The 19,203-nt window shown below is 41.6% G+C and overlaps 1 protein-coding gene across 1 annotated transcript; it reads right to left on the reverse strand.

The window, feature by feature from the left end:
* Positions 1 to 86: 86 nt before the first annotated feature.
* LOC115114402 (laminin subunit gamma-2-like) lies at positions 87 to 15,111 on the reverse strand. Its single transcript, XM_029642593.2, has 22 exons — positions 14,818 to 15,111; positions 13,283 to 13,456; positions 12,958 to 13,078; positions 12,644 to 12,768; positions 12,412 to 12,543; positions 10,062 to 10,251; positions 7,845 to 7,957; positions 7,364 to 7,579; positions 6,923 to 7,099; positions 6,522 to 6,737; positions 6,246 to 6,382; positions 5,086 to 5,242; positions 4,624 to 4,829; positions 4,400 to 4,479; positions 4,156 to 4,293; positions 3,865 to 4,009; positions 2,593 to 2,739; positions 2,227 to 2,341; positions 1,615 to 1,811; positions 1,204 to 1,365; positions 915 to 1,014; positions 87 to 721 (listed from the first exon to the last, which is right to left on the reverse strand). Exons 1-22 carry the CDS (start codon positions 14,942 to 14,944, stop codon positions 468 to 470), a joined length of 3,429 nt encoding a protein of 1,142 aa, XP_029498453.2. The 5' UTR covers positions 14,945 to 15,111; the 3' UTR covers positions 87 to 467.
* Between the last annotated feature and the right edge of the window lie 4,092 nt (positions 15,112 to 19,203).

A 19,203-nucleotide genomic window follows, 5' to 3' on the forward strand; every position in this document is an offset into this window, starting at 1 on the left:
TAAGTCCCTCAGTTGAAGAGCAAAAGAAGGACACATGAAACACATTCATGTTAATTGACATTCATTCAATTGGTTTGTGTTGCATTAAGTGGCACCAGGTTTGTATTGTTAAGAAATGAATAAATATTGCAGTTTATTTTACAGAATACAACAGAAAATACATTGTTTTCAACACTTCCTAGATCACTGAAAATATTGCTTCTCTTGAGTCTGAAACTTCACAGAAAACATTTTTTTTGCAGACAGTTATAAATACATTTAGTTTAACACACATTTTTCTCACACGTAAAAACACGTAATACCATAACACATTCAGAGTTATTTTCCAAACAATTAGGCATCCCAAATGGAGCCCTTCTCCCTATATAGTGCACTACCTTTTGACCAGAGCCCTTTGGGCCCTTAAGCACTATATAGGAAATAGGGTGCCATTTGGGACGGATCATTAGATCTTTGAATAGGGGTGATTAAGGTTTCTCAATTGGTGGGGTGTTGAAGCAGCCCTTAGGGATGTTGGCGTGGATGTCCTCCAGGTTCCTGATGTCATCCAGGATCATATCAATATCTAGGTTGAGGCCAGACAACCTGGCCCTCTGGCCGGCCTCCTTCTCCTCCAGGTCCTGAAGCCGAGGCCGGAGCTGCTGGTTGACCTGGTCACGAGCACTGGAGATGGACTGCTCCAACTCACCGAGCCTCTCCTCGTCCACACTGCCTGGCTTACCTGTTAGGAAAGGAGAGGAGGGGGAAGGGTGGAGAGGAGAAGACCAATGGTCAGCACCAGCTTAAATCATAATGTCATAAATATGTGTTTTTATTACATTAATATGAAGATAGGACGGTGAGTGAAATTAGACAAAACACAAGTGGTTTTGTTTTGTTTGAGTTTGCTGATTGTAGTTGTTGGGGGAATTTACCGATCATGCTCAGGAGGTTATTGATGACCAGGAGTGTTTCTCCCACTGCATCTCTAGTGTGCTTGGCGTTGACGTAGGCACCCGTTCCTCCCATTAAAGCCTGAGGGAAAGAACATTGCAAAGCATTATAAATATTACAGACCTTTCATTTGGAAAAATGTATTTATTTTAAGAACCATTTGTGTGTGCTGGAGTTGTGTACTGGAGTGTTTCACATGAATCCGTTATATTGACACAGGTTTGTTAAGGTATAACATATCATATCTGAGGGCATCACACTAAAACGGACCTCTGCAGCTTTGTCTCTCAGTCCCTCAGCATTGGCCCTCTCCGCCGCCACTTTGGAAACAGTGGCTACCGCCTGGGTCTTCAGGTCCTGCACGTCCCCTTTCAGCTTGGTGGCGTCCTTCAGTAGATCAGCGGGAGCTACTGGTAAAGAGCCGGACATTCCCTGTGGACAACAAGAAACAGTCAAATGAGCTCATTTTGAAGTTTCCATGCGAGTATTTTGGTTGTGAATAGGTCATGTCTGGAATTGAATGGGCTCATGTGCATAAGTGACTCGAAACATTAACCTCATTGTTTTCCCAACAGACATTTTCCTTCTAGAGACTCAAGCTAAATGCACAAGCTGTGGATTAGCATATGAACCCCAGTTGGATATTCCCATTGAAAGGAAAGAGTCTGTTAGTTAGGGTACCTCCAGTCGAGAGACCACAGCTTCCAGCCTGCTGAATGTGCCCAGTGCATCATTGTAGTCATCAGACACACTGCCTATGATGAATAAGGTCTCTGAGTTGTTGCCAACAGCTTGCTGAATGGTGGCATTTATGCCAGGGAGTCTCTTTATGGCCTCGTCTGCCAAAGCCTTGTTCTTGCTGATCTGGCCGTCAAACCCTGTAGGATACAAGAGATTTAGACATAACCATCAGTCTTTTCTGGCAGGTTTATCTGTAGTGTATCAGTATCGAGATATCTTTTTTTGTTATACAGTTTTAAATATATTTGCTATGTTCTAGATACTACGCAATAAATATGTGCTTTTTAGATGAGAGAATCGCTGTATTCGGTGCAAAGGACACACAATAACATTTTATTGATTAACTTACACCTGCTGTAACTGCCTGTAGGGCTGTTGAACGTCATTATTGATTCAACTGAGAAATATATAGCTCAGATATAATTACAGTTACTGTGTGTCTGTGCCTTTCTAATATGTGGGCCGGCCTTGTCATATAATATGCTGGCAGTTTATTCATATTTCTACTGTGCTGTAGTTGGAATAAGACCTATTGAAATGTGAAAGTTATACCTCTGAGCATCTCCAGCGCATCATCCACCCCATCAATGTTGTCTGTGATGGCCTTCAGGGCCAGTTCTGTGTCAGCCTTCGCTGCATTCGCTCTAGCAAGGAGCTGGTAATATTCCTGTACGAGAGAAATACCAACAATCAACATCGTGCCAGTTATTACCATTTATAAGGGTTAGTGAAGTCATTAGCTAATTATACACTATTGAAGTACTTCAGTTGGATAATCTATCAGTGAATTTCACACATTGCAGGAAAGTATTTCTCAGAAACCTTTGAAGTTGGAATATGAGGTAAGATATACTACCAATCCTGCACAGAAAGTTTTCTGAAAGCTGATGAGTGAATAGTGAAAGGCCTCAAGTGTACCTGTTGAGCTGCCTTCCCCAGGGCCAGAAGGTCCTCTACTGCAGCCTTGTCCTCTTGGGTCTCCTCTTGTAGCGCCTGGTACTCTGTGAGGTTTTCCTCCACCTGTTCACTCAGGCCATCCAATTTAGCCGCCACACTGTCAATGTCCTTTTGCCAGAAAACAGGAGCTCATTCAGACTCAGCGCGTTGTGCAAGTGTAATTACATACGCACTAGATTCCTCACCAGTCAGGTTTTAATTAGATCTCCTCCCCCTCTTTGCATTTTTTGCTGACTCATGTCCTCGATTGTTAATTGCTTTGTTATGTTTACATGTAAATTAGCAAGCTTTACAAACATGCCATGCGACAGGTTCAGTTGCCAATGGTTAGACACAATGATTTCATAATGTTCATAGTGAACGGTGTTGAAATTGAATGCTTTTTTCAGCTCTCTAGGACACAAGCACATTGTGGGGGAATCCTTCTCTCCCTCATTTCCAGGACGGAGACACTGTATATCTGTCAATATTTGCCTATTATGATTTTTAAGATATCTCGGAAGACTCAGCCTCCAGTATTTATGCTGCAGTAGTTTATGTGTCGGGGGGCTAGGGTCAGTTTGTTATATCTGGAGTACTTCTCCTGTCCTATTCGCTGTCCTGTGTGAATCTAAGTGCGCGTTCTCAAATTTTCTGCTTCTCTCTTTCTTTCTCTCTCTCGGAGAACCTGAGCCCTAGGACCATGCCCCAGGACTACCTGACATGATGACTCCTTGCTGTCCCCAGTCCACCTGGCCATGCTGCTGCTCCAGTTTCATCTGACCTGAGCCCTAGGACCATGCCCCAGGACTACCTGACATGATGACTCCTTGCTGTCCCCAGTCCACCTGGCCATGCTGCTGCTCCAGTTTCAACTGTTCTGCCTTACTATTATTCGACCATGCTGGTCATTTATGAACATTTGAACATCTTGGCCATGTTCTGTTATAATCTCCACCCGGCACAGCCAGAAGAGGACTGGCCACCCCACATAGAGCCTGGTTCCTCTCTAGGTTTCTTCCTAGGTTTTGGCCTTTCTAGGGAGTTTTTCCTAGCCACCGTGCTTCTACACCTGCATTGCTTGCTGTTTGGGGTTTAAGGCTGGGTTTCTGTACAGCACTTTGAGATATCAGCTGATGTACGAAGGGCTATATAAATACATTTGATTTGATTTGATTTGATGTTGACCTGAGAGCAGTCACCAAATAGAGACCAGAGAAAAGAGCCTGCTGAGAGGCCTGTTCTGCTCAATACCTTGAGAGGACCAGGGATGTTCAGCTCCAGGGAGGCTATCTGCTCCAGGGTGTCAGCCGCCATCCTGCTCTCATCTTGGGCAGAGCTGCTTAGGCGAGTGGCCAGGCTCTCCATGGCCTTCACCTGGGCTGAGTTCTTATCATACCTGACCAGAGGAAAACCAAATATAACTAATATCAATATAACAACAACGGTTCATCGATGATGTTATTATGCAGAACATTACATGGCTGGTCTTAGAGGACATATCGTCTACTGTATTTTCACAGGAGATTGACATGAGTTTCTTACTTGGTTTTGAGGTCACCGATAAGCTCTCTGATCTTGTTTTCCCCTGTCATGATAGTTCTCATGAGTGCCAGGGACTTCTCTGACTCTGCAAGAGCACTGTTTGCTGTCTTCTCCACTGTCGCCGCTTTGCTCTGATGTCTAATTAATAGTTACAACATAGAGTCATCCTTAGCACGACAAGTCATTTTCTGACATGGGATTTTCCAGTCTGTATGAATGGGACATGGAGGGGTGCAGTACTCACTTTTCAGCCAGGCCTGTTGCTCTCTGAACCAGAGTAGAGAGGCTGTCTGTGTCCACTTCTGCATCACTTAAAGGGAATTCCTAACATCGGGGTGGAAGGTAAACACAAATGAAACAGATCACTAACACGCATACATTGACATATTCATATCTCCTTCCTCTCTCCTCATTTGATGACATCAGTGATAAAAAAGTAGAATACCACTGTACTATTATATAACTCACAGCTTGCTTGATGTTGAGTCTGGCCTCTTCTAGTTTGCGCCGCACATCATGAATGAGTGTCTGGATATCAGAGACCTGTCGTTGGTACCTCTGGTCCTGCAGCTTTATGTTGTTGATGGTGTTGGAGATCGCCTGGATGTCTCTGCCTTCACTCAGCTGGGTTGTACTGATGTCTGAGAGCCGGACCTGTAAGTCTTTCTCTGATTCTATTCAACAGAACAAAACAAGACAAGTCACCAACAGGAAATCTTTGCACTTCACATATAAACCTGAAAGCTTCACAAACTGAATGTGAGATGCATTCGGGTGTGACAGAGACACAGTGCATGGACGGTGCTTCACCATGTTTCAGAAGCCTGGTAACCATCCTGAATGGTATTGACATATGTTGACTAATTAGAAAATGACTGATCCTCTGATCCTTTAAGTATCAAGGATGTATAACTATTATAAAAGACTTACCTGAGAGTGTCTGTGCATTTCTCTGCAGGTCTGTGACTATGTCCTCTGCTGCTCTGATGGCTCTCTCCATCTGGGCGTCGTTCACTGGGAGACTGCCACTCTCCGTCCCCGTAAACAGAGTTTCTATCTCCCGCAGTTTACGAGTGTACCCCTCCACCTGTGACACATGACCCAATGGGATAGGAAAGCTTAAATAGAGCTTATGAAAGGTTATTCTCTGGTTATAGATGAAAAGATAGCTGGCTGGAGGCCAGCACTCACACAATATTTTGGTCTAGATTGGCGAGATTAATTAAAGGTTAACAAAAACCTTACCTCTGCAATACTTTACTGTAGGCCGACATAGTACATTCAGAATATGTAATTGGAGGCAAAGTGTGAGATGGGGAGCAGTAGATTCAAACCCTCAAAGGTATTCATTATGAAAGAGAAATAACTTCATAGGTTAACTGTTGTGTTTCAATACTTCAACTTCAACTCCTCCTTTCAATTCCTCCTCCCACACTACAGCCTGAGGGGAGGGAGCACCCCAAATGTCACCCTGTTCCCTATTTAGTGCACTACTTTTGACAAGGACCCTTGGGTTCTGGTGGACATTAGTGCACTATACAGTATATGGAATCGGGTGCCATTCATCTTAGTTCACAGGATGCGTAGGCAATACCAGAGAGAACACACCCCACACAAATATTTCATTTACCTGTCAAGTACTTTCCCCTCCCAGGTAGAGGCAGTATATTTACTGAGAAGACCTGATGAAGAAATGTTCTTGCAAAAATACTAATGCCAGATCACAACTTGTATGAAGACACTCTAAACCTCTTCCTCTCGTAACAAAATCCTTGTGCAGCTATTCTTTCGTTCTTTCCCACTAAGCTTTAAGGATGTGAAATCAGCGACAAGGTGAACACAGTGAAGCCAGAACAAATACCACAGCCAGTAGCCTTATTTCTGGTCCAGTTATTGTGTCCGCGTCTCAAAAGGAATCCTATTCCCTATACAGTATAGCCTAGTGTACTACTTTTGATCAAGGTCTGTATATAGGGAATAGAGTGCCATTTTGGGATGCATACTGTGCTGCCATTTAATAATTGGAGATGACATTTTGGACCTGAATGGAAAAAGAAGACATTGATCAAATAATCCCAGTGGATTTTTACCTTGGTCTTGACAGGGTTGAAGCAGGAGGGACACGCAGAACGCTGGCACTTCAGACCTTCAAAGCCTTCTCTGCAAGAACACTGGCCCTGGTCACCGCATTTGTTGTACAGAGAACCCTGGGAATTGCAGCCACAAGCTAGAACGCAAAAGGAAAAACAGTTGTTAAAATGTATATAAAATTGCAGACAATATTTGACTGTTAGAATCTAAAGGAGGAGCTATGTGCCTCGTGTCTACGAGCTGGATATGGGGAGCAAACAAGGTGCTGTCCGTACGTTTGCATGCCTCTGATGGCATGCTGTGGTGATATCCATCCAGACAGCTCTCACAGAAGAAGCCAGTGGTATGATTCAGACATTTCAGGCACTCCCCTGTCTGCGGGTCACAGCTACTGACACCGTTGCACTGGCAGCGCCGACAAGGCCTCTGGACGCCATTTTCCCCCAAGGGATTGCCATAGAAACCATCCTGGCAGGTGTCGCAAAGTGCGCCTATTGAGAGTGGGGAGGGAGGAAGAGGTACAATATGAAATATCAAATATGCAAATAGCTGACATTGAATGATGAATGCCCTAGTACTCTATCCCATCTAACAGCCATGGTCTGTGACTGTGTCCCAAATTACATCCTATTCCCTATATAGTGCACTACTTTGACGATTTGTGACAATGACTCACCAGTGGTGCCAGGTGGACAGAGGTCACACTTGACCTTCACGGTTCCTGGGCTCACAGAGCAGGCAGCTCCATTGGGACAGGGACATTTCAGACAGGACCGTGGCTGGGCAGGGTCATTATAATACCCCAGCTGGCAGGTCTGGCGACCAGGGGTCTCATCTGCAGAGTAGCAATCGCCTGTGGAATGGCACAACACAAAATCAGACACACACACACACACACTTTCAACAAGACATGATTTGTCCTGCATTACATTATTTTCATTTTATATGAACATTGTATTTCAAGCATTGATTTGAACTTCTATCCAGGGAATGGCATATTGCAAAAGGAGGTTTGTCCTGATGAAAATCAACCAAATCTCATCATTAATAGCGACAATACAAAATATATTAACACAAACATACAGTAACACTTGGACCAATTTAAAACGTCACCAACCTGTTTCAGAGTCACAGCTTCCTCCTCTACAGCTGCAGGGCTCACAGGAGCTGTATGGACCTTTGCTCGGGGAACTTCTCTTATACCCTGACGCACACCTCTCACAGAACTGTCCCTCGTATCCCACTGGGCAGTTACAGTTCTGGACCCAGGCAGCAGGGGTACCGGCCCCCTGACGTGCAGACTCCATACGTACATTGTCAAGGTAACCGCGCCCTGCAAAGGACAACAAGGTATTGAGCTTAATTGAGGGATTGACAAGAGATGAAGAGAAGGCAATGTGTTGAGGATGTGTACCAGTGTCATTTTTGACAATTGATTTAGAAAGATGACATAATAAAAATACAAATACTGAAATAAACTCGATATAAAACTGTTCCAAAGCACTTATTTTTACGACCAAGGAATGACTCTAAGGATCTGTTTATGCAAAACAGTAACCAAATCTCATAGTCTGAGTCATACAAAAATAAACACTTACCATTTTCCCCAAATGTCCCACGGATTTTGATGGCAGTCAGATTCTGGAGGAGTTTTTGAAACTGGAAAGATGACAGGAGGGGCCTCCATTTACTGCTCCGTTGCTCATCCAGTCTGAGAATGAAAGACACAGCATGCAATGTTTACACCACCATGTCCTTACTACTCTGGTTATTGCTGTAATTACATTGTAGCTATTGTAATTATTCATCGTTACACTGTATATTTTGCTTATCATGAATATGAGAATAAATATGGAAACATGTATTTTGATGGAAGCAAATACCAGTGGTGTTACTGTATTAGGCTACTATTATTGGTCACGATGGTGCAGTTTGTTGTGAGATAGGATTGGATTTGACCAATTAGAGATAAACTGCTTGGCAACCAGCCATTTCCCCTTAATTGTAACCCATTTGGATCAGAGAAGCAGATGACCCTCTGGCTTACTAGCTGTTATCAAGCTTTTACATTCAATCAGTGTGAGAAAAACATTGACCTCTTCACACTCACAATGTGAAATGGTCTATAATGTGTTTCTCAATTGTTATCTTTGGCATCCATCTCACTATTCACACCTGCATACTTATCTCCTGCAGATCAAATTATGTTTGTATCTGCCCTGAGATGGACTGCTTCCTATCAGTCGGTACACTTGGTACCTCCATAGCTGTGTGTTGTACACAACTTGACTTTTTTCCCACATTTTGAGTGTCACTGATCTACACATAATTGCCCATAATGTTAAAGTGGATCTTTGTTTTTTTGAAATGTTTATCAATTAATTTAAAAAAATGAACACCTGAAATGTCTTCAGTCAATAAGTATTCAGCACTTTTGTTATGGCCTAAATAAGTGCAGGAGTAAGAATAGGCTTAACAGGTCACATAATAAGATGCATGGACTCGGCTTGTGTGCGTTAATACTGTAGTGTTTAACATGCTTTTTAAATGACTACCTCATCTCTGTATCCCACACACACAATGAACTGTAACGTCCGTAAGTCAAGCAGTGAACTTCAAGCACAGATTCAACCACAAAGACCACTGACTTTTTCCTATGGTTTGCAAAGAAGGGCACCTAGTTGGATAAAACAAAAAAAAGCAGACGTTGAATATACCTTTGAGCATGATGCAGTTATTAACTTTACACTTTGGATGGTGTATCAATGCACACAGTCACTAAGCAGATACAGGTGTCCTTCCTAAATCAGTTGGCGGAGAGGAAGGAAGCCGCTCAGTGATTTCACCATGAGGTGATTTTTAAAAGAGTTACAGTTTAATAACTGTGATAGGAGAAAACTGAGAATGGATTAACAACATTGTAGTTACTCCACAATACTAATCTAATTGACAGAGTGAAAAGAAGGAAGCCTGAACAAAATTTTAATATTCCAAAACCTGCGTCCTGTTTGCAATAAGGTGCTAAAGTAATACTGCAAAAAATGTGGCAAAGAAATGAACTTTTTTGTCCTGAAAATAAAGCGTTATATTTGGGGCAAATCCAACACAACATATCACGAGTACCACTCTTCATATTTTCAAGAATGGTGGTGGCTGTATCATGTATTGGGTATGCTTGTCATCGGCAAGGGATAGAGAGTTTTTGTTTGATAAAAATAAACAGAAAAGAGCTAAGTACAGGCAAAATCCTAGAGGAAAATCCCAGACACTGGGAGACAAATTCACCTTTCAGCAGGACAATAACCTAAAACACAAGACCAAATATACACTGGAGTTGCTTGCCAAGATGACATTGAATGTTCCTGAGTGGCGTAGTTACCGTTTTGACTTAAATCAGCTTGAAAATCTATGGCAAGACTTGAAAATGGCTGTCTAGCAATGATCAACAACCAACTTGACAGAGCTTGACAATTTTTAAAAGAATAATGTGCAAATATTGTACAGTTCAGGTGTTAAATCTCTTAGAGACTTTCCCAGACTCACAGCTTTAATCGCTGCCAAAGGTGATTGTAACATGTATTGACTCAGGGGCTTGAATACTTATCTAATCAAGATATATTAGTGTTTAATTTTCCATTCCAACTTTGATATTACAGAGTATTTTGATTAGATCGTTGGGCAAAACAAATGATAATTCAATCCATTTTAAATCCCACTTTGTAACACAACAAAATGTGAAAAAAAGTGAAGGGATGGTGAATACTTTCTGAAGGAACTATTCATCTGTCTACTACAATGCTCTGCCTGATTCCCACCTGAATGTGTAGGTGATCTTCTGTCCACAGGGGACGATGGTCCTCAGGTCTCCCAGGGAAGCTGCCACTCTCAGCTCAGATCCCTCCAGCACCACATCGGCCGTGGACGGGTGGCGAACCCCTCGGTCCAGCCTCAGGGAGAAGGATATGTTCTGACCGTAGCTCAGCTCCTGGTTGCCCAGGTAAGAGTCTAGCCATCACAAAATAGAACAAGATCAAGATAATTTTAGAAACATAATAGATAGCTATTTGATTTAGAATTTTAAGACCCCTTGTCTTAAATATATATAAAAAATGTATCTTATTAAAAATGTTATTTGGCTTTACCGTTATTAGCACATACAAACGCATTGAATGACAGATTCACTACATGGAACATGGAACAGATTGTCCCCCCCCCCAATAATGAAAAGGAAGTTTATTCTGAAGTGTCTGTCCAATATCTGAGAGATATAAGAAAGATCAGGAAACATTTGTATTTATCCCTCTATTTTATTCCATAAATGTTTCCAACTGGTACTAGGGGAACTTCAGATGAGTCTTGTGAGGCCTGTGGGTTTCCGAGAGCAAACCAACCAACATGTACGTATTTGTGAGAATCATACCTTTCCACAGAGGGGTCATATTAGTGTGTAGGTTTTCAGACAGAAATTGGCAGATCGGCTGTACCGACTTCACACGAGTCCCAAGATGCTTGTGGGGGTTTTAGCAAAACCGAGAACACCATCGTGTTCATGGGAGTCTCATCTTTCCATACAGGGGTCATAATAGTTTTTAGGCAGAACCGTTCTAACGTTACAGATGATTTTGTGAGCAGACACATTTTTGGGATGTCTCATGGTCTGACAAACATAGCTCTAGCTCTGTCATCTTTCACCGCAGATGCAGAAGGCGGACATTGGTGGATGCGTTGAATTGAGACGCATGCAATGCAAAAAATATATATCTCTAGCTTAAATTGACAGAGGGGATTTTTGTATTATGCTAATTTGATTTCCGTGGGGGCGCAGACATCGACTCTAGGGGGTTATTATTGTGGAAGCATGTGATGTAACATATACACTACATGACCAAAACATCTAATTCCAAAATCATTAATATGGAGTTGGTCCCCCCTTAGCTGTTATAACAGCCTCTACTCTTCTGGGAAGGCTTTCCACTAGATGTTGGAACATTGCTGTGGGGACTTGCTTTCATTCAGCCACAAGAGCAAAAGTGAGGTTGGGCACTGATGTTAGGCGATTAGGTCTGGTTTGCAGTCGGCGCTCCAATTCATCCAAAAGGTGTTTGATGGGGTTGAGGACTCTGTGCAGGCCAGACAAGTTCTTCAACACCGATCTTGACAAACCATTTCTGTATGGACCTCGCTCTGTGCACGGGGGCAATGTCATGCTGAAACACGAATGGGCCTTCATCAAATTGTTGCCACAAAGTTGGAAGCACAGAAACGTCTAAAATGTAATTGGATGCTGTAGTGTTAAGATTTCCCTTCACTGGAAATAAGGGGCCTAGCCCAAACCATGAAAAACAGCCCGAGACTATTATTCCTCATCCACCAAACTTTACATTTGGCACTATGCATTGGGGCAGGTAGCGTTCTCCTGGCATGCGCCAAACCCAGATTTGTCCGTCGGACTGTCAGATGATGAAGTGGGATTCATCACTCCAGAGAACGCATTTCCACTGCTCCAGTGTCCAATGGTGGCGAGCACCACTCCAGCCGACGCTTGGCATCGCGCATGGTGATCTTAGGCTTGAGCGAGGCTGCCTGGCCATGGAAACCTATTTCATTAAGCAACCTGACGAACAGTTCTTGTGCTGACATTGCTTCCAGAGGCACTTTGCTTCCAGAGGCAGTTCAGAACTCGGCAGGGAGTGTTGCAACCGAGGACAGAAGATTTTTACGCGCTACTGGCTTCAGCGCATGGCGGTTCCTATTTGTGAGCTTGTGTTCTACCACTACGCAGCTGAGTTGTTGTTGCGCCTAGACTTTTCCACTTCACAATATCAGCACTTATAGTTGCTTAGGGTGGCTCTAGCATGGCAGAAATTTGCCTAATTGACTTGTTGGAAGGGTGGCATCCTATGACAGTGCCATGTTGAAAGTCACTGAGCTCTTTCAGTAATGTCATTCTACTGCCAATGTTTGTCTATGGAGATTAAATGGCTGTGTGCTCGATTCTATACACCTATCAGCAACAGGTGTGGCTGAAATAGCCGAATCCACTAATTTGAAGGGGTGTCCACATACTTTTGTATATAAACGAAAGGTAAAGTTTCTCCAAAAATAAGAGGGTACAGAAGTCAGGACTAAGAGCTGAAAGCAGGGAGCAGGAAAAGCAGCACTCACCAGGGGCATAGAGGTAAGCAGGCATGATGTCTTTGGAGATGACCTCAACGTCTTTGTGAGTGGGGGACCAGCGGAAGTGGACTTGGGATGGGGTCACACCATGAGCTGTGGCCGCTCGCCAACCCTCAGGCCCTGAAAAACAGAAGATTCACACACATTTAAATAACTTAAAATTAAATATATTTCAGGTGTTTATTTTATGTTCTGATCAAGAGTATGGGTGTTAACTTACCATTGTCGAATGTTGAGGTGATTGTGTGGACTGAGTAGCCCTTTGCTGGGGAGCACTGGGTCGAGTGTCCATAGCAAAAGCAAGGTAGAGATTGAGCGGTCACTGAGTTGTCAGTGAGCTGACCACTGCATAAGAAAAACATGAACACACATTTGAATTAGTCAATAATTAGTCCATCTTTATTCTAAAATTCAATAATGAAAGGCAAGGCAATACAGCAGTAGTCTTCTCAGTCCTTTCATTGTATGCCCCTATAATTCCATTCTTGTACTTACCAAACAGTACAATGTAAGGACATGTAAAATGTATGTTACCTGTTAGCACAGCCATTTGAGCTGATAGGTGTTCCATTGGGGCATCGGTCACATTTATCCCCTTGTGCTCCCACTCTACAGCTGCAATGTCCTCTACTGTCACAGTGTGATCCTACAGAACCTGGAAGAAACCACATAGACACAAAACATCAGGTCCCGTATTCATAAAGAGTCTCAGAGTAGGAGTGCCGAACTAGGATCTGTTCCATGTAATCTTACTCATTATGATCGAAAAGGCGAAACTGTTCCTAGATCAGCAGACACTTTTGAACATGGGCCCAGGTATTGTTATCATTCCATGTTCCCTCCTGTTCTGTTCACTCACCTATACGGCTGCAGTTACACGGCAGACACCTGTTTCCTGCCCTCTGGTGGTGGAACCCCTCCTTACACCTCTCACAATGCCTTCCCTCAGTGTTGTCTTGGCAGTCCACACAATGGAGGCCCCCAGAGTCAGGCAGGCAATAACGTGACTTTCCATTGCATTTACAGATGTCTGCTACAGGGGTGACATACACATTGTTCGGACATTTGTGAGCACTGTGTATAGAATCATAAAAACAATCATTTGAGAATATTTATCAGCCTGTGGGATAAGCAGTTTCCCCCTCAAGTCTCTTGAACACCGTGAAGAGTTAGCTATTGCACTTTGACAGTCACATAAAATGGGGAATTGTATTATTATGTAGGCCACCATCTTTATACAATCTAAGGAGGGGTTGGCAGTAGCACAGCCTCAGTCTTTTCTCACAGTGGTGTAAACTACTGTCAGAGGCCCAGATCTCATAAAACCTTATTCCCAAGTGATGAGAAATGAGAGATTCTCACAATAATATTAATTACTCCCACTGTGGCCAACACCATGTTTGCAATCAAGCAAATGTCTGTTTGTTTGAAACGGTAATGGTTTTTATCATCATAGCAAACCCATACTGCCACAAATATTTGACAACCATGTTCCCGAGCATAACCTATCCTGAGGATATCAAGTTCTCATTTCACACACTAAATGATAAGTTTGAGGAGTTCCTGTGGTAATGACAGGCTGCTGCATGTAGCTGTTTTTGTCGATTGGGTAATATAGAAAGGTACACAGAGCTCAGAACCTAAAGTCGTCATGCCCTAAGAGGAGATAGACTTTACCCATTACCACATGAGTCATTGCCTGCATCCCAAATGGCACCCTATTTCCTATTTAGTGCACTACTATTGGGCAGGGCCCATAGTAGTGCACAACATAGGGAATAGGATGCCTTTAGGGACAGAGTCATCAGCAATGCAGTGATTCAGTGCCTCCAGGTCGATATGGTTGCCCAGAGGATTAACAACACTCAGCTCAGCAGCTCCAGGACTTAATACCTATATCTGCCCCACCTTATCACCTCACCACAGAGCAAGTAACATCAGAAAGTGTTGATGATTTACTCTCTTCGCCGAGAGTACCACAAATAAACATATCCACTTTCACATAAAGATCTACTGTGAGACCTTCATAGACTATAGAGGCTCTGTAGTATTATCATGTTTCTTATAAACACAAACCCCTTTCTCCTAAATGCTTACCTGTATTACATATCATTAGAGGAAATGTGCCATTCTACTGCTATAGTTACAGAGGCAGAATATACAAATACAGGTATATAGGAATACAACAAATGCCAATTAGGTAGGCCAATTAGCTACAATAGTGTTTTGTAGGGTACCTCCTATCGTCTGAGTCTGAAAGAAGTCAAATCATTCTAAATGCATGTCCCCAACTCGAAAGCAACAACCTATAAGGATTTTTTTTTTTTTTACAATTCAATATTACATTATTCAAAGCCAGCAGAGAAGAAAGATAAAAAGGTAGTAAACACTCACATCCTCCATAGCTGTAGGTTCCTTGGACAGACAACCAGGTACAAAGAGAAAGTCCACACAGAAATATCCAACTGCTCTTCATGGTCGCAGAAAATCTAATAGGAATTAAGTACATCAATAGTCTCATGTAAGTAGAATCAACTAATGGGCTTATCAGGCCGGCTACACCTGATGCTTCTGCCCAAGACACCCAGGTGAGCTTCTTTTAACACCTCCCCTGTGGCAGGCTGTGACACGTCGGGCACAGTCTCTCAGCTGGAAGGTTACTCACTTGTGATTCAGAGCCAACACACTGGCCGGGCTCACTCTCTCACAGGAAATGGCTGGCTCTGTGTCGCTATTGTGGAAATTGTCAGGACGTGAATAAAGGGGAGCGTTGTTTGATGCAGCATGAAACAGACACAGTCACTCACTCAGGGTTTGTAAATCCATTTTTACGTCCGCTTTACAATTCAGTAGACACTCTGTAAGACAATGTCAGAATGTGAATCAACGCTTATAATGCTTTTGTGTATCCACGTTTTCAGCAAAAGCATAATTACTAATAATCTCAAACCAACATATCTGACATAGGTAATTGTTGCCAATTATTATGAAGGGTTTGGTATTGTTTTGCTGATGATTACAACTGAGTAGCCAAGAACATCCTGAGAAAGAACCTGTAAAAGCTGTTATATAACAAATTATAAACTGGGTAGCTTGGGTCCTGGATGCTGATAGAAAATTTCAGCCATGTGTATATCAGGCAATATACCACAGATATGACACAAAAATACTTGTTTACTGTTTTATTTAAGTTGATAACCTGTAGATAATAGCAATAAGGCACCTCTGGAGTTTGTGGTATATGGCCAATATACCACACCCCCTTGGGCCTTTTTGCTTAAATCTAACATGAGGCACCTACTACAAACCAACAGTTGAACCTGTACTTTCTTCAATAATGTGTTTAATGGTTTTCAATAAATGGCTCAACTTGATTGTTTTTTTTTAATCCAGGAAGTCCCATTGAGGTCAGAAAATCTATTTTATAACAGAGACGTGGGAACTGTTCAATCCAATGTCTATAATCTGCGAGGGTCTGTTTTATTTGGAAACTTGAATATGTTCCTGAGCAACAGCACTTTGGAGAGACAACATTCCCTTTAGTAATAATATCCTTTCCCATCTCGTCAAATGTCTGGCAGTTTATTTACCAATCCACAATGAGAATGATTCACCCACTTTGTGTCTGAGCATATGGACAGTATTGTTTGGCTTTGGTTGGGGAAAACTCTGTAAAACAATTACGCCTAATAACACGACAAAAAGGAACGAGTCAGTTACAGGTGAAAGAACTGAAAGACAAATTCAAAACTAATTTCACATCATACTGTATACAGTATTTAATCATATCTGTTCAATTTACAAGGGAACTTTTTTAGTCACCTGTTCATTCGATCTGATATTTTTCTTTTGCCTCCTTGGAAATAAGTTACACATGATTGAAATACTGTACAGATTCATTGAATGTATCTTTCATTGTTCTATAGCCACACCCTTGGTATCAGACGTGTGGCCAGACAAACAGCAATAGACACATCCATCAGCGATGAGTAGATTCCTGATAAGTGAAAAAAGGTGCCTAAGGGCTATGAGTTTACTACTGTTTGCAAATGGCTGCCACACCCTTATGTCATTGTCTGACACAGTGTATGCAAGTCATACACACACACACACACTCATACTCACACATAGACACAACCGCGCCCTAAAAGCCACACCATTCCCGACACGCACAGGCCCCTGCCAACACCACACCCTCAGCTCATAGACACACAAACACACAGAAGCTCTATGGCGGTGATTTGCTGTATGTACAAGAAAGCAGTTAGACATTTCTTATCTGTGCAGTGACACATTAAGACTGTGTCAATTCAATGATGTGAAATGCGCTAAACTGTGTCCAAAGACTTCAATACATTGACAGCGGCATTCATATAGACGATATTGCCATAGTCAATAACTAGAATGAATGTTGACTGAATTATTTGTCTTCCAAAATTTAACAAAAGACAGGACCTGTTCCTATAAAAGTCTATTTTAATTCTTAATTTCTTAACTAATTCATCAACATGCTTTTTGTAAGATAGCTTTTTATCAATTCAGATGCCCAGATATTCATAAGCAAGGACACGATCAATGAGGGCACAATCCAACGTGCATATGCACAAATAAGCAGATACTGATTTTCCAAATCACGTAAAAATGTAAGTACTATACCCATTTCAGTTCAACAAATAATGGAAAATTGAAGCTCTGACAGAGCCTGGTCAGCTGTGGGGCAATAGCATACACCACAGTGTCATCTGCATACAGGCGAAAGTATATATATATTTATTTAACAGATTAACAATATTGGTTTATGTAAATAGTGAAAAGAACTGGACCAAGAATCGATCCCTGTGGGACACCCTTTGTCATGTCCAGAAAACATGACTTAATACCATGAGTAAATACACACTGTGTTCTGTCCTTTAAATAATTTTTCAAACCAGCTACATGCAGCCTGGTGTAGGTCAATTGACGAAAGCATCTGAATAAATAATGAGTGATCCAAGGCTTTAGACAGGTCAATAAAAGGGCCGCACAATGTTTCTGCTTGTAACATGACTGGTGAACATTTAGAATACATTTCGTAGTTAGGATCTAAGTTAAGAATGGGATCTAAGTTAAGAATTTACGAAGGACTCAACCATTTTTGCTAGGCAAGAGTTTGAAAATGGGGCGATCATTATTTAATTCACACAGGTCACCACCTTTGTGAAACCTTTGTGAAGGGGTAGTATGTGAAGGGGGAGTATCTCTCCAGACCCTGGGGATGGTACCAGAAATAATTGAATCTGACATGCTTAAATAGCGGTCCCGGCTACTTGAGCCAACAGCTTTGCCAGTGACAGCCCAGTAACCTAGCTAGTCGGAACTACCCGGGGCTAGTCTGCTAACGTTATTTCCAGGATCCAGCTAACACAGTGCATTAACAGCAGCACAAACATCATTGTTCCAAACGAAAACACTTCAATTAAATGTGTCTTAAAAAGTATAAAACAGAGAAGCACTCTATCGCCACTTAATCTTTTTTGGGGATCATGAATGCAGCCGCTGAAAATAAGTGTTGCATCTCATTTTGAGAATACACTGGCATGTTTCACTGCACAGTTAAGAAACATTGTGGCATCTATAGGAATTCTTTCAAAGTTCATAGTTTTGTGCATAACAGTTGTTGAGATTTTGCATATTTCATTTCTTTTAATGTACTTTCAAGATGATCATTTAATCAATAATGCTTTATAAAACAGTGTTTCACAATCAATAGACAAGGCAGAAAATCCAACCATAACATAACTGGGTTGTTCTGCCAATTAAGTGTCTTTTCAGTGTAACTTAGTGAAAACAAACTTGAGTTCACATAATTTGAACATGGTCATAAAGAGCACATGTTCAACTTAGTAAAAAACAAGTTTCCCCATCTAAAGAGGTTAAATAAAAAATGACCATAATGCCTTTTAAGTTCAAAATAAAGTAACAGGGTTGACAACTTGATCTTAAATCAGCCATTCATTTTAAGCTTGTGTGCAACAAGGAGATGCAATTGAATGCAACATTCACCAAAAATACATTGTTTAACCATTTCTAGTGTCTATCTATGGGTAACAGGGTTGATGTGAAATGCCCGACCCACTCAGTTTTTCACAACAAAACATAAAACATGGCCAGATGAGTCGAACCTGCTCACCTGCTTTGACATTCAATGTTATATATAGATTCAAAAGGAATAGTTACACTATATTAAATCAAGAGTTAATTTCACATAAGTTTTTTTTTTTTTTTTTACCTTAAAATGAAAATAACTTATCACATTAAATTATCTTTAGAAATTACTTTGTTAAAGCAAAACAATAACTAGTGCTTTACAATGATGGTGAAAACTTGGAGAAGTTTTGGGGTTAAGTGGGTTAAAATCTGCCTAGAAGTCAGAGGGTGCACGGTGGGACAGGTCAAAACGCTGAACTACAGCACTTTAACAAGTTTTCATTCATAGAAAAAAATTCTGATGTATACAATTCTCCATGTAGACTATAGTAAAGCAAAGTTTATTTAATATAACAGGCTTTTAAAATGCAATATTTGTGCACATTGACATATGTATTTTTAAAGCACTCATTTCATGTGACGACCCAACTAATAAAACTGTCCTAAATGTCCCTAAATAACCTCCAGATAAAGCTACATGGTGGAGTAGACTGGAGTAGATTCATGAGAAACACTGTCACAGTGTTCTGTACATTGCATTTGCGGAAATGAGTCAGCATGACATTCAATACAATCACACAATCAACTGAAGAG

This window comes from Oncorhynchus nerka, linkage group LG9b, assembly GCF_034236695.1.
Source record: "Oncorhynchus nerka isolate Pitt River linkage group LG9b, Oner_Uvic_2.0, whole genome shotgun sequence".
NCBI lineage: Eukaryota > Metazoa > Chordata > Actinopteri > Salmoniformes > Salmonidae > Oncorhynchus > Oncorhynchus nerka.

Excerpts from the sequence above, each read along its gene's own strand:
- LOC115114402 (XM_029642593.2), bottom strand. The coding sequence starts at position 14,944 with ATGAGACTATTGATGTACTTAATTCCTATTAGATTTTCTGCGACCATG. Across the intron at positions 13,457-14,817 it reads AACCTACAGCTATGGAGGAT|CAGACATCTGTAAATGCAAT; the intron begins GTGAGTGTTTAC and ends TCACCCCTGTAG. Across the intron at positions 6,383-6,521 it reads GCCATCAGAGGCATGCAAAC|CTTGTGGCTGCAATTCCCAG; the intron begins GTACGGACAGCA and ends TTTGCGTTCTAG.